The sequence below is a fragment of the Esox lucius genome, chromosome 22, assembly GCF_011004845.1.
Source record: "Esox lucius isolate fEsoLuc1 chromosome 22, fEsoLuc1.pri, whole genome shotgun sequence".
NCBI lineage: Eukaryota > Metazoa > Chordata > Actinopteri > Esociformes > Esocidae > Esox > Esox lucius.
Genome location: NC_047590.1, coordinates 22,878,738 through 22,904,805, shown reverse-complemented (window position 1 = coordinate 22,904,805; position 26,068 = coordinate 22,878,738). Strand labels below are relative to the sequence as shown.

Below are 26,068 nucleotides of genomic sequence, written 5' to 3'. Positions count from 1 at the left end.
CAGCATATTAAAACTAGTGATAGAGCTCAACAGTCATATAAAAACACATGGTTTATCGGTGGGGTACGATTAATTTAAAAATAGAGTGTTTCTAAAAGGTGAGCCCCAGTTTAGTTTGAAATTTAGCGCAAAACTGGAACAGATATTGGGGTTAAAACCAGGCGAGTGGTGGTCCGCCACATGGTACGGAACATACCCCACAGATATTCTGGCAGGGTTTAACACCCTATACATCTACACAGATATAATTGATTATCAATGTGTTGGTGACAGTCATGTCCCACTGCTGCGAACTGTACATGTTACAGGGAGAAAGAATGAAGTTGTCACAGTGACGTACGACAAGCCACACTACGTACCTCTTAGTAAGAGACAATTTGATGAGATCTGTATTGAAGTAAAATCTGATCAAAACCAGCTGGTTTCATTTGTAGTGGGGAAGGTGATTGCAAAATTACACTTCAGACCCGTCAAACAATCTTTTAGAGTTTAAGATGCACCTGCAGAAGCTCTATGATGATCCTCAAAGGTATGTTGAATACTACACAACACAGGCCGGTAACGGTTTACCAGGGTATCATGGTAGCTCAGCAATGTATGGGGCCGGTCTAGGGGGCCTTTTCCGAGGGCTTTTCCGGATGGCAATACCTTTGTTGAAGCGTGGGTTCTCCATAGCAAAACCACATCTGAAGAGTACGGCTAGGAATATAGTCGGCGATGTTGTCAACAGTGTTATGTAACGACAAACAAAACAGCAGGATGGTTCTGGATTAATGGTTATGTCTCGAGGTGTTAGAAAGAGACCACCTGGTAGGCGGAGCCTACCCAAGAGTAAAAAACGCAAGAATGAGACAAAAACAAGAGCCAAGGTTAAAGAGGACATACACCCCGGAGGACACTCAAAGGGAAAACGACAAATCTGATTAAGAATATATTTTAGAGAGATGGCACTCCTACACCGTATGTCTGGCGAATGTATGAAGACAGAGTTGGATTTATTCACAGTTCCATTCACACAGACATCTATTGAGAAAAATACATACATTGAAATACCGACCCTATCAGCAATATCAGACGCAGCCCCTCTGGAGTTCTTTATTGCCGGGAATGGCGAAGACTACGTTGATCTAAACAATACTTTGCTGTACCTACGTGTAAAAGTCACTAAACCGGACTGAACTAATATTGATGCCGGAGCCCGTGTTGGGGTTATCAACTATCCGATAGCCACCCTATTTTCACAAGTGGATGTCTCCTTGGGTGATCGTTTAATTAGCCAGAGTAGCAACACATACCCCTACAGAGCCGTTATAGAGAGCATTCTGAATTATGGATGTGATACATTAAAGACACAGTTTTCAGCTGGGTTGTTTTACAAGGATGCCGCAGGTCACATGGATGTTACGGACCCTGCAGGCGAGAACGATGGACTTACGAAAAGGGCAGCCTATTCGGCGGATAGCACAACATTTTAAATGATCGGCCCTATTCATAGCGATATCTTCTTTCAAGAGAAACTTATGTTAAACGGCGTTGACATAAAGGTTAGGATGGTGCGCGGTAAAGATGAGTTCTGCCTTATGGGGGTCGGGGATGTGCGTTATCGTTTGCATATACTATCAGCATCACTATTTGTCAAGAAAGTGTCTGTTTCGCCAGCCGTGAAACTTGGACACGCTCAAGCGCTACTCTCAACCAATGCCAAGTACCCAATTGAAAGAGTGTGTATGAAGACATTTAGTTTACCGGCTGGGGGTCGTGTTTGTAACCAGGAAAACCTATTTTTAGGACCTCTGCCAAAATGTATTGTAATCGGATTGGTGGACAATGACAGTTTTACCGGAAGTTACACAAAGAATCCATTTAATTTCAAACATTATAATTTGGAGTTTATGGCTATGTATGTAGATGGTCAGCAATTTCCTAGCAAACCATTCCAACCAAATTACACAACAGGGTCAGCAGTGCATGAATTTTACCAATTGGCCTTAGCTTCAGGAAAACACCTAAAGGACCAAGCCTTGGCTATTGACAGGTCGGACTTCTTACACGGCTATGCCCTTTATGCATTCAACTGCGCGCCAGACGAGGAATGTGGTCAGCACATATCCTTGATCAAGTCAGGGAATGTACGACTTGAGATGAGGTTCAGACAACCACTACCCCACACAATTAATTTAGTTGTTCATTCAATCTTTGACTCCATTATCGAAGTGTCAAACTGGTTGACTACTATTAGGAGAACTGTGTGGAAATGAATACCGCAGAGTTGACCAGTGTGGTGAACCAATTTTCATCTAGGACCCATTTCTATGGTGTGCTGGCAAGTGACCAACTACCTAGGGTGCCTGTCCGAGATGTTGCATCAATGATGATTGTTAATACACACCCAAGCAATCAACCTGGAGAGCACTGGCTTGCTATTTACATAACGGATGATGGCATTGGAAGGTTTTATGACAGTTTTGGAAGATTTTACATATTTCAATCAAGGCCTTTCTGAAAACCTGTGAGAATGTGGAATACAGTTCAAAACAAGTACAGGACCTGGTTTCAACCACGTGTGGACAGCATTGTTTGTTCTTTCTCTTTCTAATGACAAAAGGTCTGAGTTATAAAGATTTTATGTCTTTTTATGCTGATGATTTACGAGAAAATGATGCCCTAGTCTCAAAGTTTGTAGCTAAGATGTACCAGAGTAAGCGTGATAAGCAAATGTTTAATTGCATACAACATGCTCAATCTTGTGAAACGTTTAATTTGTGCCATGGTTGTTGAAGAAATAGAAAAGCCAATCATGTGTATGTCAAATTTATTATTCAAAAATAAAAACCACATCAATCGATTAGTCCAAATCATTCTCAACAGATTGTCTTACATCGGTGCTAGTCGTTTTGGATTCTCGCAGTTTTTCTAACTGATGTTGTGGCACCAGAAACATTTTCTGAGCATGCTCCATGTTGTTTAACCCTGTCTCGATGCAATTACACTGGTTAAGAATGGAACTGCAACGCTTAGTAACGGCAGTAGAAAACCTCCAGATTGGTTGATGGTTTTTCTTTTCCTTGCAACTGAAGTGTTCTTTCTAGACATGTATATAATTTTGGCTTTTTGTCTCTTTACTTTTACCTGGTTTTCAGACTCTGCACATAATCTACACAATGGAAAGAACAGCTTACCGCCAACCCTGTGTGGTAAAACGGGGTGATGCGTTTTCGCCCCGTGTAAAAGTTTTCCACGTATGCGGGTATTGGACCTCTATCAAAGTGGACACACTGTAGCCTTAACAATACCAAAGTAGTTGTCTAGTGGTTTGAAATCTCGAAAGATTATGTCTGGATGCCCAATCGGATAAGTCTTTGTCTTGTTGCAGAATGGGTAAAGACTACAGACATCGTTATACTGAATAGTCTCCCCTTCTCGAGCCGTAAACTTCAGATGAATCGCATTAGTACAACCACCAAAAAGAGCATCCTGAGGGTCAAGGCGCCTTGGAGCACCAAAGGTCTTCAAGAAAGCTTTGATATCTGCGGATGTGTTTTTAAGCCGGTTCCACTCACACTCCCATATGTATTGAACATGTACGTTGTGTTGTTCTTTCAAAGTCTCTAGCTTTGTCAACCATTGCAGGTGCATCAACCCATAATGAATCTTTGTCATTGGATTGATGCTTGTTGAACAATGACACTTTGGGTGACCGTGCCAGAAACAACATAGAAATTCATAGACCGTGCTAAAACCATCGCGTTCAGCATATCCATCAACGTAGTAGGCACCCCTGTTCAGGGCGTGCTGTATTGATATATTCTCATCGGAGGCCACATATTCAAGCCACTGGATTGAGCTGTTTGAGAATGTCTTCTGACAACGGTTGTAGTTGTCTGAGGGGACCAATGCAATGGTGTCCTTGGTGAGGAATCTGTTGCAAAAGACTTTCATTCAAGCCGAAGCAATCGTAATTGACCAGAATGGGTCAACACCACCACACTCCAGGAACTCGGGTCTGTAGCGCATACAACCCTCTCTCAAGATGACCACATCATTCACGCAGTAAGCCTTTATTTCATTCTGTGGAAACAGTTGCATACCATTGCAAAAACTCATCTTTTTCTTTAGCCATCATGGTATTCACACCATAGTAATGCAGTTCCGGATGGGGGCCAACATAGTTCTCATTCTCCTTGATATTAAATATGTAAGGAAAGTAGCCTTTTTTCGAATCCTTAAAACCCATAGCACGTGGCAAGGCTGACAGCTTCATAGGTAGGAAGCAATGACTATCAATGTATCTCTGATTGAATGTGCTGTCTGTAAAAATCATGAGCTTGCTACCATTAGCAATAAGTGTCGTGCCAATACCATTGTTAGCAAGGTACTGCATCAAGATGTAACCATCGAAACCTTTAGAGTTGTGTGCTATAAATGTGTAGTCATTATATTTCGGTTGCCTAAACTTTTGAAAAAAAGCAGTGACACAACCATCTCCGGCTGAACACCACGTCTTGTTATGAAAGCTTATTGCACACACAAAATTTGCAGTGTGTACACCATTCACCTCTAACAATCAAAGTATCCAAGCCTGCCATAATACTTGCGTAGAATGTGCCAAAATCACCAACTTCACCAGTATTTTGTAAATTTATCAACTGTCGTAATTCAACATTGTCAAACGCATTACGCTGTATAACTCAAACATCGCCATCACTGCACTGAGTTTGCATCAGAGAGCTTGAAGGAGTGTCAACTAGATTGTGTGAAAAATGGGGGCTACTAAGCTCGGTTAATAAGCCTTGTATCTGAGGATTATTGTGCGCATCGCTGTGTAACAAAGTAGCGGTTGGTTCATTTGTATTTTGGGGTATGGTCGATTGATTAGTTGTAGAGGTTGTTGGCTGTTCCGTGTCTGGACTGTCGTTGGCATTATCTTTCGCCATTTCTCTGGTTTAACGTGTAAATAACAATCCACTTTTCAGATTTTAATATTCTAACTCAGACATACATTTACATACAGCACAGTTTTGAAGAGTTGGCTGTATTACCTTCAGCTTTCAAGCCTGAAAGAAAACAAAAATCCCCTCACGCTGTGCAGCCACAAGGAAGGGTGTCCGTAACTGACCCCATTGTGGTAATGTACTTTGTATCATCACCCGGCTGTCCTCAATCTGTTGGAATATAGAATGTTGTACCAAGGGTCAGTATGCATAGTCATAATTGTTAATAACACTTTAGAACAAGAAAATTTCTGTAAATAATTAAACTTACACAAAGTATCTGCTCAGGTTGTGTAAGATCACAGTCTGACCACCCAGTCCAACTGATGCAGATACCGGTCACTTGAACTAAATACAAATAGGATTAACAAGCGTATACAGGTAATTAAAGCTGATTAACAATAATGTCAAAAGTCTACTTACCAAGATTTGGAGGTCCAGAAATGTGTTTACCAAACACGGTCGGTGTTCAAATCCGCTCAACCTAAACCGGAGATTTAAACAGGCGATATGAAAGACAGCTAAAAATGAATGGATTGCGCAATCGTAAAATTGATTTACAAATTCTTAAAAAGTTGCATCACAATTCAAATAAATTACTTCAAATAAAATAACTTGTACTTACAACAGAAACGATATACTCCACGCTTGAAACACCAGCTGTCTTTTGTGGATGCTGCAGGGTATAATTACTGTCTTCACATCGCAGCCGGGGCTCCTCCAAGTCACTCCTCTTAACTTTGTCATTGGTTACATGTCATCGTTCTTCACGTTAGATTCAAATTGTGTTAGAACTATACATGCTGCAATGATACAAATTCAGGATAAAACTTAACTATTTAGTTCTGATTTTTGTAGTCATTTGGCAACCAAATATATTGCTATATCCTGTCTGGTAGAACAGCCGTTCTCGTTAATTTTCGCGGCTCAGCCGTGACATCACGTCATAGAATTGTATATATTAACGATAAACTCATCTGCTTACATATAAACGCTTGCTATTGTCACCATATCGCCATTAATCAGTTCAACATTTAACAAACACAGGACCATAATACAGCAATACAAAATCAGATTTCACGAGTTGTTCATTAAGAGAATGCAGCACATCTTCACCCGGAAGTGACAGCATAACCCCATACTAACACAAATACTATATTTTTTTTTTTTAACCAACGTTGCCTATTATTAAACATTTCTACCAATGTGTAGAAAACAATCTTGCGTTGATCTCTGTTGTACAATTTCAATAGACGCCTTTACGATTGTTTTAATTACCTGAAATAACCTATCCTTACCTGTCAACGATTCCCCGTTGTTCATGCAAATTTATACGCGACCTTGCTGGTAACTTTGTAACGTTTTGCCTTATAATGCAACTTAGAAGTTAATGCTGACTTAAACAACCATTTTTATTACAAAACTCAACATTGCTCATACATACACTTGTTTTTATTTATAACAATATTTTAAAACCCCCAACCGCGACACAATCCACTTTTGCGAAATGTGTGGTTGGCCCTGGGCCATGGAAGCTCCCTTCAAAATAATAGCATTGCGCATGCGATGTTAGGTTGCTGTAATGCTGTGTTGGACTACAAACCGTGAGACACAGGATGGTTTCTAACCTGCATATACTACAGTTTGTATTAGTGGTTATTTAGGGACCATTACTACTGGGCAGATATAACCTTGAAGCCCATCTCTTGTTAAAATGAATGTTGGGCTGAAAGCTATCCAAACTCGTAAGTCCCGTCCCATCCCCTTCTTTATATCTTACAGAAAAACACGTCTCTCATGTGTAACTCAGTGTTTGTGGAAAAACACCATGTTACAACCACATTGCAAAACATGGAAGTTTACATCTGTACCACAAGGCATTGGAACCCTGGCCCCCTTTTGTTTAACACCAAATGGAATTTAACATTCCGGAACCCTAAGCCCCATTTGTTAATCATCAAACATAACCCACCTGTTATAACACTAGTCTGGTTTGCTCATCAAGCGTTGTAAAACATCAAACACTGACACATCAATGTAATCATAAATAACAAAGTCACCGGACATGCATATGTCACTCCTGAAGTCCCACCCTAACATACGTCATACAGGAAGTCCCACCCTAACATATATCATACCGGAAGTCCCACCCTAACATACGTCATACAGGAAGTCCCACCCTAATATACGTCATACCGGAAGTCCCACCCTACAAACCGGATGTCCCGCCCACCTGTCACATCAATATGGAAGTCCCGCCCCCCTGGGGCCATAAATCACCATTCTGACACAATATACCCTACACTAACTACTTATGTGTTTGCCAGACCGCGTAAGCGGAGCCGACCAAGAAGAGCGAATGTCTCTGATTGATTGATGGACTGACTGACTTGACTGACTTGACTGACCCTTGTTAAGCAGACTTGTGAATTATAGGTCCCAAATTGGTATCGACAAGTGGCTAAAAAAAGCTAACAGTTCATAGACGCTATTTGTGGTGGAGGTACACTTAGTAAGAAACCGAAGCAAAACCAGTTGAGAACCACTGTATTAAATGATCTTCGTTTAACTGTTACCACAACAGATCCTAAAATAACTGCTTGTTTTACTCTGTGTCTCATTTTTAAATGAAGTGAATCTAAGGTTTGGAAAACGTGCTGCCACTGCATAAGGGTGGGGACAATAGTTTCCTTGATAACTATCGCCCTATCTCAAAATATTCAGTCCTTGACAAAATCCTGGAGGCATTGGAAAACAAACTGTTAAATTCCTTTTTATCATACATTTAGCATTTTTCATATGGTTTTAGACCTGGGCTCAGTACTATTAAAGCAATTACACTGGTTGTAAAATGTATTGTAGTCCACAAAGCAGTTGAATAAGTAAAACATAAGTTAATTCCAGGATGTACACTTCTCATAAAAAATGTGTTGAACACTTAAATCACACTTGATTTAAAGGAAATCTTGATGAAGGAAATGGGTCTTGATGAAGGAAATATAGCCCCAGAAAAAATTAAGAGACCACTGCACTTTTTTTTTTCCTTTCCAAAAAAGTTGAAAAGGAAGGTTTTGAGTGAGGAACAGTAGGGTTCAATTTGCTGTGGTCTCTTAATTTGAACCCTTCAAACATTATTGATTGTAGAATTATTCTACGCTTTTTAGTCAATATTTGGTAAAGACACATTTGGCAGCAATTTCCGGCACCTTTTGAGAATAGCAATTGTCCACTTTTTCCAAATACTCTCAATTGGATTTCCTGCCTGACAATTGCCTTTCTTGCCCATGTATTCAGCTTGAAACAAATTCACAGTTGTGCCATATCCCCTCAGTTTTGTAGTAATGGATTGTACTGTGCTATGGGGATATTCAATTTCTTGGAAATGTTTGTATATTATACCCCTGATTGGTGCTTTTGAAAAAAAACAAACAGGATTTTCTTTGAATGTGCATAGTTTTGGCAGGCAATTGTACAAACCGTGATTGGGAACTTCCTCTTTAGATTTTTGTTGGTGGATCGCAGTCCACTTTAAAGTACATTAACTGCCACCTATTGTTCTGGAGGATAGGGTCAATCATGATATCCCACACTCACATTCTCCGCCCTAAACTGGTTTCCCTAATAAAATATAATAGTTCCCTACATACTTCACTGCTTCCCTCTCCTCCACCCAGAATACCATCCCCCATCTCCGTCCCACCCTCTTGGTCCCTAATTTGTAGAATAATCTGCAGAGCTGGAAATGTTTTTCTTAACTTATTTTTAGAGATTATTTATTATTGTGTTTTGTTTGACAAGGTGACCTTGTAAATAAGACCACCCTGTATGAACAGAATAACATATTTTCTATGTTGTTTTCACATTGGCATACATATTCTTTCTACCTTTCGGTAAATACCAGTCAACAGAATAACACATTACACATAATGGCAAAAAATATACTATCAGTGGCTTAACAGTGAAAATTGAATACAAAAGAGCAGCTATATCCGACAATGTCAGTGAAGCGGAAAACATGGTTATTGTTACTGTGCGTGTGGCTCGCGTGCCCAACCCTTTCAGTAAGAAGACTCATTACTATTGGCTCAGACTTTGCATTAACTGTCTCATGAGTCACCAGCCAAGGCACGCACAATTAGACAGATTAGACTCTAAAAGGGGAACATTTTCAAACCCGATTAAAATCCATGTTTAGAGTTGTCTGACCCACTGGCCTACCTCTTTGATTGTACACTTAGGTCTGTAACTTTCTTGTGAAAACCTTGCTTTTCGACTTTTTTGGAAAGGAAAAATTTTCCGGAGCTTCATGTCTCTTGTTTAACGTTTCTAAACCTCAGTGCAAATCTATGCTAATCTTCATTGCTGGGTATAATTATTCTTTTTAAACTGCATATAAGAATGCTTTTTGGTGCATGCCTCCTAATTGGAATAGACTCTGACTAGCAACTGATGGTCGTTTTCGTTTCAGCTACAATAGGGAAGGCACCCAGTGCACCCAGTGAATCTAAATTGCAAAGGTCACGTGAGGCATGAGGCCATGCCAGAGTCTTGGTCTCACCATATGGTGCCTGCAGGAGAAGGGGGCGGAGTTTGGTCCCATCAGCTTTTCCCGCAGGGATTTTATAAACCGCATCCATAGGTGCACTACACCATCAGTCATACTCAGAATCAGGATTATAAAACTGTAGTATCTGAGGTGAGGACAGATTTACTCAGAAACTGTCAAAGGATATGCAACTGTTATAACAACCTACTTTGCAATAAAAGGTAATTATTGAAAGTTTATTTTTGTAGTCTGTATTATGCGTGTTGGTTTTACACAATACTGTGCTGGGGAATTTTATTTTCACTGTAGTTTCCCATATATTTAAATTTGTTTGTCCTATATAATTTGCATAAATAAGAGAAGTGGGAAGTTCAACATACATGAGCTTAGGTCAACTTGTCATATAATATTGTCCTAATTATGGAAATGCCAAGGCACTTTCTTAAGGAAAGGGATGATGCATAAGGATGGTAGTAATTAATGTATTAGTACCTCAATTATCCTATGCGTCATAACGTGATTCATTTCCTGCATAGCTATTTGGCGAGTATTAATAGTTTAATCTGTCTAAGCTCAGATCATGCAGTTACATAATCATTCATGGTCATTATGATTTCATACAGCCACTTACAGTTCCTTCAGATGTCTTTGTATCAGCAGTTTTGAGCAGTATAAGTAACATTCTCCTCTGCTCTGACAGTCTCACATAGAGGACAGCATCATGCCAGTGTCGCCGGAAGACATTTTTAAAGGGACAGGGGACTGTTGCACCACTCAGAGCAAAGAAGCAGTAAATGGTTTGCACAAAACCATGAGTAAGGACGGAGACAATGAGGGCGATAATGGATTCAACAGAATGGATGAGAGTAATGACGATGAGGAGCATGGGGAAGAAGCAGGGTCAGGAGAAGAAGAGAGCCTCGATGAGAGTCCAAAGAGACGTGGGCCCAAGAGAAAGCAAATTACAAAAGCCAGACAACAAAGGTTTAAGGTGCGGCGTATGAAGGCCAACGCACGGGAGAGAAACCGTATGCATGGGCTTAATGATGCGCTTGAGAGTTTACGTAAAGTTGTACCTTGCTACTCAAATACTCAGAAACTCTCCAAAATAGAAACATTAAGGTTGGCAAAAAATTACATATGGGCTCTTTCTGAGATCTTGCAATCAGATGAAAGTCCAGATTTGGTGTCGTTCGTACAGGCTTTATGCCAAGGACTTTCCCAGCCCACCACCAATCTAGTAGCAGGATGTCTCCAGCTCAACCCACAGACATTTCTACCCGAGCAGGCCCAGGAAATCTCATCTCAGATGCACCAAATATCGACTGCGCCCTTATCTGTGCAACCCTCCTACCCTTACCCTAGCCCCCCCTATTGTTCCATGGACTCCCATATCCACCACGGAAAGCACCTTGCCGTTGGCTGTGCACTTGAGCCATTTTTTGAAACCCCCTTCACAGACTGTACCAGCACTAGCCCCCCATTCGAGGGACCCCTAAGTCCACCTTTGAGTGTGAATGGGAATCTTTCCTACAAGAACGAGTCGACCGAGGCTTTCGACAAAAGCTATGCCTTTTCAATGCAATATGCAACTCAAGCACTGGTGGGAGTACAATGCCCTCATCCTCTTTATGTAAGCACATCCCAGCTTTTTCCGCGACCCATAGACAACGTGATGTCCTACGAGTCCCATCACGAGAGGATGCTTAATGCTCAGCTTAGTGCTATATTCCAGGAAACATGAGACACTGTCATATGGAAAGACAGTGAATGCATTGCAAATGATTTATCTGTTACTGGATTAGAGGTAGGAATGACCCTTTTCTATGGAAAAAAAAAACAGTTTTTCATATTTTGTGCAAACAAAATGAATGCTTATTGCCCAAATCAATCATTAACCCAGAGCATTAGTTAACAATTGTTACCACAAACAATACTAGAAATAAAGATTTGTCTAGACGAATTCATATCTGTGTACGAATTTACTTTAAAGTAAATATAATTGTTTTTTGTGACAACATTTTCTTTGTTTTTTGCTTTTTATGAGGGGTTCAGATCTCAGACTGCTGACATTAAAAGGGAAATATGTACAATTTATACTGTACTGCTAGCATAAATACAAGCAAAAATTACGAGTTCTGCAGATCTGCAGCTAATGTTTTAAGTTACTGTTTCAAATAATTGTTTTCTACAAAATGTATGTGCCTGAGATATTCCCGATTTAAATGTTATCGCCAGTCCATCTATCAGTTTACATTGACATATAATCTCCTCATACTCATTTATACACACTTTACTACTTATTGTTTTTTTGCTAAGTTGTTCAAACGAGGACATGAGGTCCTGGACTACACCTGCGGAGTACCTGTTTTGGGGGGCCCATTGTTGTCCCTGTCCAAAATCCTCCTGATTGTGTTGCAGATCAAGACAATACCTGACGATTTCAGCTGCCACTGTGCTGACATCTCCTACCTCCCCCGTGTTGTCCCTGTCCTTGCTTCTGACCTAGTCTACATTTAAATAGACTCTGGATTTAGCCCAAAGGCATTTATTAATTATTCCAATTGGACTCGTAATATCTCACCCGGCACAGCCAGAAGAGGACTGGTCACTGTTCTTAGCCTGGGTCCTCTCTAGGTTTCTTCCTAAATTTCTGCCTTCATAGGGAGTTTTTCCTAGCCACTGAAATTCAATACTGGTGTTGTTTGCTCCTTGGGGTTTAAGGCCGGGTGTTTTTGTAAAAGCACTTTGTGACCACTGCTGTTGTAAAAAGGGCTTTATAAATACATTTGATTGACTTAGTAAGACAAATTATGTAATTTCTTTAATATAACATACATTTTGAAAAACAAATGTTACGTTTTTATTATTTTTACAACTTACGACTTAGCAAAAAAATAAGTAGTAAAATAAATTTGTAATTTGTTTTCCTAAGTTATTCAAACGAGATACTAATTCTTTCAAATTAGATAATCATTAGTATATCTAATTAAGCCAAATTCATTATGCAGCAGCATTAAAAGGCAATGTAATGGTTGCTGCAGCCCATTGTACCACCGCGCTTAAATAAACTGAGCTGTAGTCTGCTGTCATCTATAGAATATGCCTATTGCATAATTTCACCTCTCTATAACACAAATATTTTTTGGACATTGATCAAAGATACGGGGCTAATAAGGAAAAACCCGGCAAACATTACTAAATCAAATAGGACGGTTATTTTACCTGAAGCCATTATGTATAACAATTGGAGCTGCAGTGCGTGGAGTCTATGCATGTATTATTTCGTATGTTTGTAGTCAAAGTAGCCCATCCATCATCACCAGTTCATCAAGAGATAATAGGCTGGTCTACGGAGATTAATAACCACTGTATTAACCTAACACAAATCCCTATAGAAATAGGTTTGTAATGGCTTTTGATTGTTTTGTAGGCTTGTTCACACTAATCAGGAATGAATGCATATATAGGCCTACATATATATATATATATATATTAGGGATGTGCAAAGCAGCAAGTATTTGTATTTGTATTCGAGTAAAGTTCTAAATAGGCGTAAAAATTCCGGGTTTTTTTGTGTTAGGGCTGGTTCACCCGATTGCAGCGTAATTAAATAATATTGTAACACCCCTGGCCGGGATGCTAAATCAGGAGTCAGAGTCAGAGGTAAAGATTGCCAGGTACAATTTATTAACCCTAACAAGACAGATGTGTGGCCACTGTCTACGCCCAACAATACCCATTAACACACAGGCTCTTTACAAACTCTCCTAGATCTGTAGCTAGCTAAGACAAGTACACATGTCACGGTTCTCTATCACACACCGGAGTGGAGCCACAAGAGAGCGAGAGCTTCCCAAAACCCCACCTTATATAAGCTATGGCCTGAGACCCCTGGACCCGCCCCTGCTGTCCCCAAGCCCACCAGAGATGCCCTCCTCACTGCGGGACATCCCACCAGGTAAAACAGCCCCACCTAACTGTCAGGCCTCGCCCCCTAATGAAGCATAACTGACCAACTTAGAACTTTAACTGAACACAGGGTCGCTACAATATCAAATATCAAATATATACAATATCAAATATCAAACAATATCAAAAGGTACAAAAATCTATTAAACAAAATTGTGACGCAGTTAAGTTTTTTCGCTCAGCCGAGCGCTCTCTGTTGCTGTGTGGAGAATGGAGATGTGTGGAGCAGCCTGTGTCAGTTACCGCTTTTATTCTTTTCCCCTCCCCCGACTGAACGTCACTCACTCACTCATCCGGGCATGTACTGCGGTCTCATGAGAAAACGCAGCTTTTTGATATAACGGTTTTCTTGTTTCCCGAATACAAATATTTTTTTAAGTATTTGTTTGAAATAAGTATTTATAAAAACCACGTTATTTCTGCCTTTCCGAATACCTTATTCGGGTTCGGCTCCACCCCTAATATATATATACACACACCGCCGTCTTGTTTTTAGTGTTCAGTTTATTTATTCTGTTTAGTGTGTACATTTTAATTGATGTTGGAAGTATGTTACAATGAATACCCTTGTTAAAAGTATCCGTAAGATAGTGAACATTGTCGGGTGTTGCAAGAATGTTTTCCAGTGATCCTTACACCATTATATTTCAAACTGCCCTGTAGTTTGAACTCAGTTGTTCAAATGAGGTACTAAGTCTTACAAATGAGATTAACTTAGTCTCTGTGCCCAAACTGTTTTTTACTACATGGGCTTCAGTAGTTCAGCTATACAAATGTAAAAAATGAAGGGGGTAATTGAAGAGGGGTCTGAATGTTGATTTTGCATGTCAAAGTTGGGAGTGTTACCACTAGACCACAAGCTCTTTGGTGTCAGTTGATATTCTGTGGACAACCCAAATGCCACTTCTACTCTCACCATTTGATTTATGTCAAAACACAATGTGGACAGCAAAAATATGATGAATTCAACTAAAGTGAATGGGAGTGGCGTTTGCGGGTGGTTGCATGATTTTAATAATGCAGCCCAACTCCTTTGTCCTTCGACTACCTGACACCATCCAGGACATGGTATCAGTTGCTGGCTGCTAAGTTGTTCAAACAAGATATTTTTTTACTACTTGGGCTTCTGGGCTTCTGTACGTAACTGTCAAAATACACCCAAAATATTTAAGGGAATGATTCTATGACATTTATAATTTTTCCATAACTCTCCATTAATCTTTTTTTTACCATTCTGTTGTAGCTTTGCTTGCGTGTTTTGGATCATTGTCCTGTAGCAACATCCATGTTCAGTTAAGCTACAGGTGGTCTCAGACTCTCCTCAATAAATCTTTGGTAAAATATGGAATTCATGGTTGACCCAATGAGGGTTTGTTCCTCATTGAGTCAAAGAAGCAAAGCAGCCCCAAACCATAAATCCACCGCCTCAGGGCTTTTCGGTTGGTATGTTTTCTTTTGTTCAATATCACTTTTTCTTTTTCGTGAAACATGGCATCCAGCATTGCGGCTAAACAGCTCCACTTTCTCTCATATTTTCAGAGCACGTTGTTCCAGTAGTTTTAATCTTTTGTTGTCCTGTAAACATCAGCTGTGTCTTAATGTTGTTTTTTAGCATAGGATTCTTCCTTCCTGACCTCCCATGTAGTCCAAGTTCATGGAGCCTCTCACATGTATTCAACATTGACCTAGGACACTCTGGAGGGACTATGTCTCCCGGCTGGCCTGGGAACGCCTTGTTGTCCCCCCGGAAGAGCTAGAGGAAGAGTCTGGGGAGATGGAAGTCTGGGCATCCCTGCTTAGACTGCTGCCCCCGCGACCCGGCCCCGGATAAGCGGAAGATGATGATGATGATGTTAATATAGTAAAACATTATGCAGAGACTGTGATACGTTATTAAAATGCAATAGTAAATCATCTGTATATAACATTTAGTGGGTCATGTCTTTGATATTGACATCTGCTCCATTGACATATTTTTGAGCCAATGATTCCAGTACAAATAGAAGAGGGGATACTGGGCAACTTGGAGAGGTAACATGGTTGATAAAAAAAAACTGTGAGCAAATTTCTTTTGCTCTTACTGTATATAATCTGACTCTATATTGTTTGTAAACATACACAATCATAAAGGACCATGATATGCTGGAAGTTTTTAGAAAAGGTTGCTAATCTTTCGTCACAAACCAAACATTTAAAAGATAATGTGTTTTGCGGCCTACATTATTGTCAGTGCTCCTCATCAGTCAAGTACAAAAGTGACATGCACTCTAGGAAATTGCCTTTGTTGTGACTCTCATCTGTTTCATCATGACCTCTGAATGCTATGCCTTGCTTCCCCAAGAAGCAGGTTACTGCCATAATACGCTCTAGGTACTGCCTTCTTTCACTAATTTCAGTGGTACTTGCTGCCTCTATCTGCTCTACAATATTCCCTTTTGACAGGCTTGCTTTGTAGCTGTTCCAACAAACCACACTGTCCTTATGTGACTGTGTTGTTTCATGTTTTTGAAACTTGCTAAATTAACTCCATCATTAACAAGTGCATCCTTTCTGACATTTTTGCCAAAAACCCTACAAGGAAAGCAGAAAGCAGCATTTTGTCTAGCTGAGTATTCCACCCATCTGAAACTTTTGAACCACCCATCTGAAACTCTTGAAAGGCTCTTTTGTGTGTGCCAAACTGAGTATGAGGGTATTGAGACAGCTTTAACTGTTTAGGACCAGTGTCCTTATCCCCTAAGTCTGAACAGCTCTCTTCTGTCTCTGCTGCTTTGGCTTGGTGGTCTCTATGTTGCACTCCCTCTGTCTCTTCATTTCTTTCACTTGTCAATTCTCTCTCATCCCTTATGGACTCTCCCTGTTGTTTTCCTCCTCCTTTATTATGAAAAAATGCGGCACAGCCAGAAGAGGACTGGTCAACCCTCTGAGCCTGGGTCCTCTCTAGGTTTCTTCCTAAAATTCGACCTTCTTAGGGAGTTTTTCCTAGCCACTGAAATTCAACACTGCTGTTGTTTGCTCCTTGGGGTTTAAGGCCGGGTGTCTCTGTAAAGCACTTTGTGACAACTGCTGTTGTAAAAAACGCTTTATAAATAAATTTTGATTGATTGATTGATGTGGTGTAAAATAATGTTACAAAAAGTAAATGTAATATAGGCTTCTTAATGCCAATAAGTTAGTATAGGAGTATGAGTAGTTACTGTTTTGCTTGCCACTATTCTCTATATGTCAATTTATTGTTGTTGTTTCCTCACCTGGTTCTTCCTGCATGCTTTCCCTTTCTCCTTCTCCATCTCCCTCTCTTTCCCTTGGCACTGACAATCATACACAAATATATTGTAAGCAGGAGAGTTGAGGTTAGTTTGTCATGTCACAAAAATGTTATGGAGACCATTTACAGATTCTAAGGATATTATCAAAAGGCACACAGAGAAGTGTAATTTGATATATCTTTATTATTATTATTATTATTGGGCTTAGAAACGTTCACAAGATAGCTAACTAATAGCTTTGACAAATTAATTCCCAAGCAATTGGACCAGCATTTTTTTTCAGGGGGGTGGGGGGGTTGGGGGCATTGGGGTTACATTTTCAATTAAATGTATTATATGTAATTTGAAAATAAATTGACTCATGGTTGTTCAGAGTAATGTTGTTCATACTTTTCTGAGTGTTGAAGCCTTTCTAGACAGGGTTCTGCTGCTTGATGCAATGCCATCCTCCATGAGATCAAACTGCCTCATTCGCAACCCTTGTGAAACCCTATAAAATAAAAAATGATAAAATGACATATAAATGGTATCAGTGTGCTAGCTTTGTATACAGCGCAGCCACCTTGACCTCGCCTCTGAACAGACAATGTCATATAAATGTAGCCTACGTACATACAGGTACTGCCTGCCTGACAACATGCAAACCAGTTTACAAAAGCTATACTATCAGGCATCTCCATCCGCAACATCTCAAACCAGCTGGTTCAATGAGGTTACATGCACAGTATCTCACAGAAGTGAGTACCCCCCTCACATTTTTGTAAATACTTGATTATATCTTTTCATGTGACTGAAGAAACACTGAAGAAATGACACTTTGCTACAACGTAAAGTTGTGAGTGTACAGCTTGTGTAACAGTGTAAATTTGCTGTCCCCTCAATATAACTCAACACACAGCCATTAATGTCTAAACCGCTGGCAACAAAAGTGAGTACGCTCCTAAGTGAAAATGTCCAAATTGGGCCCAATTAGCAATATTAGTAATATTAGTGTACTTTCTAAAGTTGTTATCATCATGAAAAAGGAATAAATGCATCACAGAACATTCGCCAATGGAAGATGTGTAGTGTTAACTTTGAACATACAATTTATCTAAAATAGTTTAGTCAAGTAGTATGTTCATATCATGATTTCCTCCAATTTGTTTATAGTATACAAACCTGTATATGAATTCCAAGTGGTTCAGCAGACTTCTGTGTGACTTGTAAAACATGGTCCCTTTACGGTCTGACACAACTTGTCCTTTGGAGCGGTGCTTCCTGCAGGTCCTAGGGCACAGGGTCAGCAGAAGCATTCAGGAAAAATAGTAATGTTAACATTCTGTTAACTTTTCTAGACTCATCCTATAAACGGCAAAAGGATAAACTGGAGGGTAAAAACACTTAAGTCCAAGCTCAAATGTATCTCAAACAGAATTAAAAAAAATGCTTTTCCTCAGAGAGGATGATGTATGTTATGTATGACAGTGGTTCCCAACCAGGGGTACTAGGAGGGGCTTTAGCTCCTAGTGGTTTACCCATGCCGCGTTAGCGGCCGTACTGAAACTCATTATGCAAGATGCATCAGCCAATCAATCCTGCCACGGCTTCAGCTCCTGCTCCTTCTCCGGTGCGTCGCAGACTACCCGCTCCCAGACTCAGCGCCCCCTGGCTGTCTAAGAAGCCCAGACCATCCTGACTAGGCATGGAGCGGGCTGTGAGTAGCAACGTTGCCCTCACGGCCCCCGCCTCTTCCTTCACCAACAGAGCATGGGCTGAGTCTGACGGCGTCGGCGTCGTCGGCGTAAGTTGTGCTTTTGTGCAGGCTCAGGCGGTGTCTGAGACTGTTAAATCACTTGAGAATTCCACATGCCCTAGTTTGCCTCCTTCGGTGGCTAATAGAGACTCGGTGAACGCTCTGTCTCTACGCCGGCCCCGTTGGATATGAGCAGTGGCGCAAATGAGCGGCTTTTCCCTCATTCTCGCCCTGCAGCTGGTAGGTTCTCTAATGTGTTTACTTGTGCACGTTCTATTCCTTTCCCTGCTCTTTGTAAGGATAAGAGTTCGGTTGGTCACTGTCAGGATAGCGAGTGTGTTCAGGGGGTTATAAGTATAACTTCTCGCTCCTCTCTACCTGCCAGCTCTGATAGATTTAAGCGCCGGCTAGCGGTTTCGGAGTCGTCTCCTATCCCGCTACCCGCCAGTCAGTTTGCTCTCAGAGTCTTGCCCGGCAAGATTGCGTTTGTTTTCACTCGCCGTCAAGGAAACGCTTGCGTATGCAATCGCCGGTTTCCTCTCTCTCCCGCCACTTGCGTGTTGTCGAGCGCCCTGAGACTTCGCCTGTTGTTACAGATGTAATTGCGGGGGTGTCTCATCCCGCTCTCGACGGCGATATCGAACAAAACAATCTTGCCTGCTCTCCCGGCATCTCCTTAGCTACGCGTCCCCGCTCAGGGTGCAACGTCCGCATATGCAAATGCCGGGTTCCTCTCTCTCCCGCCACTCGCGGGTTGCCGAGCTCCCTGATACGTCTCATTCTCGCAGAGACAAGATCACACGTCAGGGATCGCTGCCGGCTTTCGCCTCTGTGTCGCTTCCTGCCCTCCCTGACCGTTCCAGTCTTGCCTACCCTACCCGGCGTCTCCTTGTCAACGCGTCCCCACTCAGGGTGCAACGTCCGCGTATGCAAATGCCGGGCTCCACTCAGGTTCCTATGAGTGAGGTTTCATGTACAGCGGAATGGCTCCGTGGTTACTGCAATTGCCACTCAATTGGTGGACCTGGGTTCACCTCCTGAGGCGGCAACTAATGTTTCTCCTGTTTTTTCTCATCCCTTTCTCCTCCTGCCCTCCTTGGGCCGTGTCTCTCCCTCTCGGGTCGAGCTCGGCGGCGGTAAGGGCAGAGAAGGAATTTGAGTCTTTCCTCTCCAACGCCCCCCAACTACTTGCTCTTCCTCTCTCAGAGCATTATTGGGAGTGGCGTCAGCATTGTACCATGTCACTGTGGCTCGATCGAACGATCAAGCGGGGTTATCTGATCCAGTTCAGATCTGTTCCACCCCCCTTCTCTGGGATAGTGGAGACGGTGATGTCACCACTGTCGGAGGTGACGGAACTGTTGAGCAAAGGAGCGATCTCCGAGGTCCCGGAGGATCTCAAGCAGAACGTTTTTTACTCCCGTTACTTCCTGGTTCCCAAGAGGACAGGGGGAGTGAGACCGATCTTGGACTTGCGCAATCTGAATGCGCACGTGGCCAAGCGCCCGCTCCGCATGCTCACCACCAGCCGTCTGCTCGAGGCCTTTTTACCCGGGGACTTCTGCTCGAGCATAGACCTCAAGGATGCTTACTTCCATGTCCCGATCGTTCGCAGGCACAGGAAGTTCTTCCGCTTTGCCTTTCTGGGCAAGGCTTACGAGTATACAAGGATCCCATTTGGCTACGCTCTAGCCCCACGCACCTTCTCCAAATGTCTGGAGGCGGCTCTGGAGCCTCTACGCAGGGAGGGCATCAGGATCCTGGCCTATCTAGACGACCTCCTAATTCTAGCGTCGTCCCTGGGATTGGCCAGGTCACACACTGTCCGTGTGGTGTCCTTCCTCACGCGACTGGGTCTCGCAGTGAATTGGAAGAAGAGTGCGCCGAGACCAGCCCAGCAGGTTTCTTACCTGTGTCTGGTCATGGACAGACGCACAATGAGAGCGCATTTCGGACTCGAGGGCTCTCGATCTGCTTTCTGCTCTCAACCTGTCCCTGCTGGGCATGATGGCCGCAGCTCACAAGGTGGTTCCCCTGGGCCTACTACACATGCGCAGCCTACAGGCCTGGTTTGCTCGCCAACGGGTAGACCCGGTGCGCCATCGGAACCAGGCTTTGTTCCTGCCGGCTCGCCTACTAGGGGATTTGAGCTATTGGAGGGACCCCCTGGTTCTTTCTCAGGGCATCCCGTTGGGCAGAGTGTCGGAATGCATCCAGGTCTTCACGGACGCATCTCTCCACGGATGGGGCGGGGTGTGCCTGGGCCAGGCAGTCGGAGGCGTGTGGCCTCCCGGCACTCGCCACATCAACCTGCTGGAGCTAGACACGGTCTTATTGGTGCTGATGCATTTCTCAGACCTAGTCGAGGGCCGCGATGTCCTGATTCGCTCAGACAATTGGGCCACGGTCGCTTACATCAATCGCCAAGGGGGGGTTAGGTCTCTTGCTCTCCACCGGGCAGCGACGCAGCTCTGGCTATGGGCTTGTGCCCATCTCCGTTCCTTAGCTGCGGCCCACATTCCGGGTCATCTGAATGTGGGCGCGGACATGATGTCTCGGAGCGGCCTCCATCACGACGAATGGCGTCTCCACCCAGACATCGTCTCCCTCATCTGGTTGAGATTTGGGGAAGCTCAGGTGGACCTGTTTGCATCCAGGTGGAAAGCACACTGTCGCCTGTGGTTCTCCCTGTCTCAGGCGGATCGCCCCCCTCTGTGGGTGGACGCGTTCGCGCACCACCCCTAGCCCCGGGGCCTCTTGTACGCGTTCCCTCCGCAACACCTGCTGGCTCGGATCAGGACGGAGGGGCTTCGGGTCATCCTGGTGGCACCCGACCGCACCGCAGCCATCTGGTATCCGGAGAGGATCCAGCTGCTGGTGGACCATCCGTGGTCAATTCCGCCCAGACAGGACGCGCTGTCCCAAGCGGAGGGCTCGATTCTACACCCTCCAGTGCTCTCAGGAGCCCTCAAGGTCTGGCACCTGAGCGGGTCAGGCTCTTGAACAGGGGTTTGTCCGATGCCGTGGTGCGCACCATCCAGGGCGCTAGGGCCTTGTCTACATCCAAATTATATTCCTTTCGCTGGAATATGTTTGTATCATGGTGCACGCAGAGGTCCTCGGACCCTTCGTGTTGTCCTGTGGAGGAGATTCTGTTGTTTCTGCAGTATCTCTTCGATATGGATAGGTCTCCTTCGACCATCCGCGGCTACGCATCTGCCATCTCTGCGTGCCATGAAGGTTTTGCTGGAAATACTGTTTTCAGCCATCCTCTTCTTCGCCGTTTCCTTTCGGGGACGAGCCGTCTGCGCCCGACGGTTAGACTGGGCGCTCCTCAATGGGACCTGGCTAAGGTGCTGGGCGCTCTCTGCGCACCCCCATTCGAGCCCTTACAACAGTGCTCTCTCAAGTTGCTTTCTCTTAAGACGGCCCTGCTTGTCGCTCTGTGCTCTGCCAAACGGTTGAGTGATCTCCGCGCTCTCTCTGTGCGCCCCGGGTGCTTGGCCATCAGAGAGGACTTGGGTTGTGCTACGTTGAGACCTAACCCATCTTTCGTGCCGAAAAGTATCACAAGTTCTTTTCGGTCAAGGACCATTGAATTACAGGCCTTCTTCCCTCCCCCACATGCCCGGGAGGAGGACGAGAGACTTCACTGTTTGTGCCCGGTGCGTGCTCTTGCCCTGTATGTGGAACGCACCAGGTCTATCAGATTGACTCCCCAGTTGTTTGTTTGCTATGTGGACTCCTCGTTGGGTCGTCCGCTTTCCAAACATCGTCTGTCCCATTGGCTTTGTGACTGTATCACTTTGGCCTATGGAGCTTCGGGTTCTGTTGTTCCGGAGGGTCTCCGTGCACACTCGACGCGGGGTGTTGCTGCCTCTTCTGCCCTTTTCCATGGGGTCAGAGTGGATCACATTTGTGCCGCGGCGTCGTGGTCGTCGCCTTCGGCGTTTGTCCGTTTTTATTTGCTGGACGTGTCTCCATCTTCCCTCGTTCATTCTGTCCTTGGGGCAGCTGCCCGAGACCTCTGAACTTACTCCTTTTTTCATTTTTGTTTATATCTTCATGCCCCTCAAACCTCGTGATGTGTCTTGCATGGACATATTTTGTTGTGCTTATGCGGGATGGATACGTTTCCCTCTCGTTTGAGTTCAACATCCCTTCTCCCTGCATAGCTTATGTTCTTACGCTATGCTGTGGGGATTCCTTCATACGCATTCGAGCATCTCCTTCTGACTTTGTCAGCTGTCGGGGATGTTCGTCTTGGGGTAATTGGGATCAGGATTTTTTACTGATCCTTTTAGCTTACTGGTGTTCCGGCAGGGAGCCGGCTCATCGCTAGCTCCGCCGTGAACCACTAGGAGCTAAAGCCCCTCTAGGGGGCGGAGCTCCACGAAATATAACATTAGTTACCTATTGTAACTCCAGTTATATGAGTGGAGCGAAGCCCCCTAGACCTGTTGCCCTGCCGTCCCATGAGTTATGCTGAATAATCTCGGGAGGACGTTCTCTGGGCTCACGGGTCATATATAGGGGCAGGCGTGCCCTGATTGGCTGATGCATCTTGCATAATGAGTTTCAGTACGGCCGCTAACCCGGCATGGGTAAACCACTAGGAGCTAAAGCCCCTCTAGGGGGCTTCGCTCCACTCATATAACTGGAGTTACAATAGGTAACTAACGATTACGCTACGCTCAACAGCTGCTCTGTGGTCAGATAGCAAGTTTTACTTTTATAAACCATAATCAATACACAGTTAGCTAAAGTCCAGCAAAGGTGGGTGTGTAGCGTAATCATGAAGAAAAAGTTCAGTAATTGTTAACTCATGCACTAGTTTTAAATTAAGTGACAGAGACTTAGTTCATTTCTGGCATGGAAGCTAACATATTTAACTCATGTTACCTGCAAGCTTGCAATGCGATAGAGATTGCTTGCTCCAGCATTTCATTATGTTGATGTAATGTTGAGCTTTCTTGCTCGCTATCGCTAACTACTGTAGCTAGCTACAGCATGTGTATCACACTTTTATTGTTAACTTCCAAAGCCAGCTTACTATCTTGTCATTTAGTGAAATCGAGGAATATGGTATATACAGTAGCTAGGTAAGCCACAGTACTCCCTGTCTAGGGAATCAAATTGTGGTTTGGTTAGTGATAGCTATAGCTAGCTAGTTAGAAGTCTCTATAGCTAGCTAGTTAAGCTTGCTAGGGATCTGACTAGACATGGTCCCACCATGCAGTTCCACTCCTTTAGTCATTATTTGGCTAATAACTAAATGTATCTATCCTATATGCCAGTCCACTTTATTTGCCACAAATAGATGGCTGCCTGTCCTAAAGTTGAAAGCTTTGGCTAGCTATAGAGTAGCTTAATAGTCAGACTGCAAATTATACTATTTTTTATTTATTTTTAATTTCTCTTCAGGGATGATGAGCCGAAGAAAGGCAGCTTCAGCCACCACTAACATCAACAAGGATGTATCTCAAAATATTGGTAATTGGTCAGGACATAAAGGCTGTCACTAGTTTATAACTGCACAGTCTGCTTAAATGTATAATGGAAATACATCAAGCACTTCATTTTAATTAGACAATTGGGGGAAAGGTGTTTTTTAACATTTGGTGTTGTTAAGTCTAGATGTTTTTATGGACACAGCAATTCAGTGAAATCATTCACTAGAAGGATATCTATTTTCTTACTAAATGTCAGCAAAAAAAAAACACTGTAGAATGATAATGTACTTTTGCTCTCAAAATTATTCACCCTCCTTGGACTATTCCCACTGATTTTCTGAAACGGAACACAAGGAAACTATAACGTCAAAACGAAAAATTCAGTGTATTTTTCTAAATTAGTTAAAAACATAACGTTGAAAGTAGTCGATTCAGTAACTATTCACCCCATTTTATCAATATTTGGTAGAGGCTCCTTTGGCCGCAATTATAGCCATGAGTCTAATTGGATAGGTTTCAACAAGTTTGCACATCTTGACGCAGCCATATTGCTCAAGCACCGTCAAGTTTGGTGAAGACTTTTGGTGAACAGCAATGTTCTATTCATACTGGTGGTACAGAAAAGTTGACACACCCTTTGAAAATGTTCTCCTTATTGCCTTATAGTATGAAATGAAAAACATATATAATTAAACTTTTCCTGGCTTTATTTTTACACAATTACCCTCAATTATAAAAGTGAAAATAAAATTAAAAGAAATTCAGAAAATGTGTTAAATAAAACAGTAAAATACCCTATTTGGAGAAGTGAACACTCCCATGAGTTACTTAGTGGAACCACAATTTTCTTCAATTAAAGTCCTGAGTGTCTTTGAATATGTCTCAACTAACTTTTCAGTCCTAGACTGCAATATTTGCTAATTCTTACTTGCAGAGTTGTTCAAGCTCAGTCAAATTGCATGGTGACCGCTTATGCACTGCATTCAGATAATTCTACAGATTCTCAATTTGATATAGGTCAGGGCTCTGACTAGGCCACTCAAGGGTATTTACCTTCATATACTTCAGCCACTGTACGGTTGCTTTTGCAGTGTGCTATGGGTCATTGTCATGTTGAAATGGGAACCATATTCCCATTTTCAATTTGCTGGCAGGGGGCTGCAGGTTCTCATCAAGAATCTGTCAGTGTTTTGCACTGTCCATTTTCCCTTCGATCCTAAAAAATGCTCCAATCTGTGCTGAAGAGAAACACCCTCACAACAGGATGCTGACACTGTAGTGCTTTAATGTACAGATGGTGTTCTTTGGGTGCAAAATTCTGTTGGGTTTTTGCAAGACATATCGTTTTGCCTTCTGGCCAAAAAGGTCAATTTCTTTCTGATCGGACAGTGCTTTTTGGGAAAGCATTATTGATGAGTGATTTTTATATATTTCATATTAGTAATTAATTAGGAACAATTTGTAGATGTGTTGATAGGTGTAAAAGAAAATGGATTGTTTGTTTTGTAAAATGTTATTCACACAATGGATTGTAACATTTTATTCACACAATAAAATGTTGATAAGCCCAAGGGGATGAAAATCTTTCAGAGGCACTGTAGCTAGTTTTTAACCAGTTTTACTAATCATCATTTGATGTACTCATTTATGTCTGGTCTTTACCACAATCCCTGCTGCACCAACTGGCATTCACGAGGTGAGACAGTTACAGCAGCTTCTCGACTTAGAGAGGGAAAAAGGGGCCCTACGAGATAAAACCATTACAATTCTGAAAGATGACCAAGCCTTCCTCCAGGCAGAACTGTCCAAGAAGGATGAATTCATTCGCAATGTCATCATTGTCAAAAAAGAAAAATCACCTGGTTTAAGCCCCTCAAGTTACGAATATTATTAATAGTAGTGACGAAAAAGGGCAAACACAGTGTATGCTATGACAAAATAAATAGTTGAGTTTTGGATATATTTACTAAAATGGGGCTAGCCTATTTGTCTGGATTGGCCACATGTAATTATAATATATCTTTTTAATCTGTATATGTGAAGCAGATGACCCCTTTAATGCCTTCCAAAATGGATATTTCTGATCAGTCAGCTGATGATTC

General features: G+C 42.6%; 1 protein-coding gene and 1 pseudogene across 1 annotated transcript; both read left to right on the top strand.

The window, feature by feature from the left end:
• Positions 1 to 9,627: 9,627 nt before the first annotated feature.
• LOC105006670 (neurogenic differentiation factor 1) lies at positions 9,628 to 11,504 on the top strand. Its single transcript, XM_010865309.2, has 2 exons — positions 9,628 to 9,758; positions 10,238 to 11,504. Exon 2 carries the CDS (start codon positions 10,259 to 10,261, stop codon positions 11,279 to 11,281), a length of 1,023 nt encoding a protein of 340 aa, XP_010863611.1. The 5' UTR covers positions 9,628 to 9,758; positions 10,238 to 10,258; the 3' UTR covers positions 11,282 to 11,504.
• Positions 11,505 to 19,751: 8,247 nt separating this feature from the next.
• On the top strand, positions 19,752 to 21,516 carry LOC109615325 (annotated as a pseudogene).
• Positions 21,517 to 26,068: the final 4,552 nt, after the last annotated feature.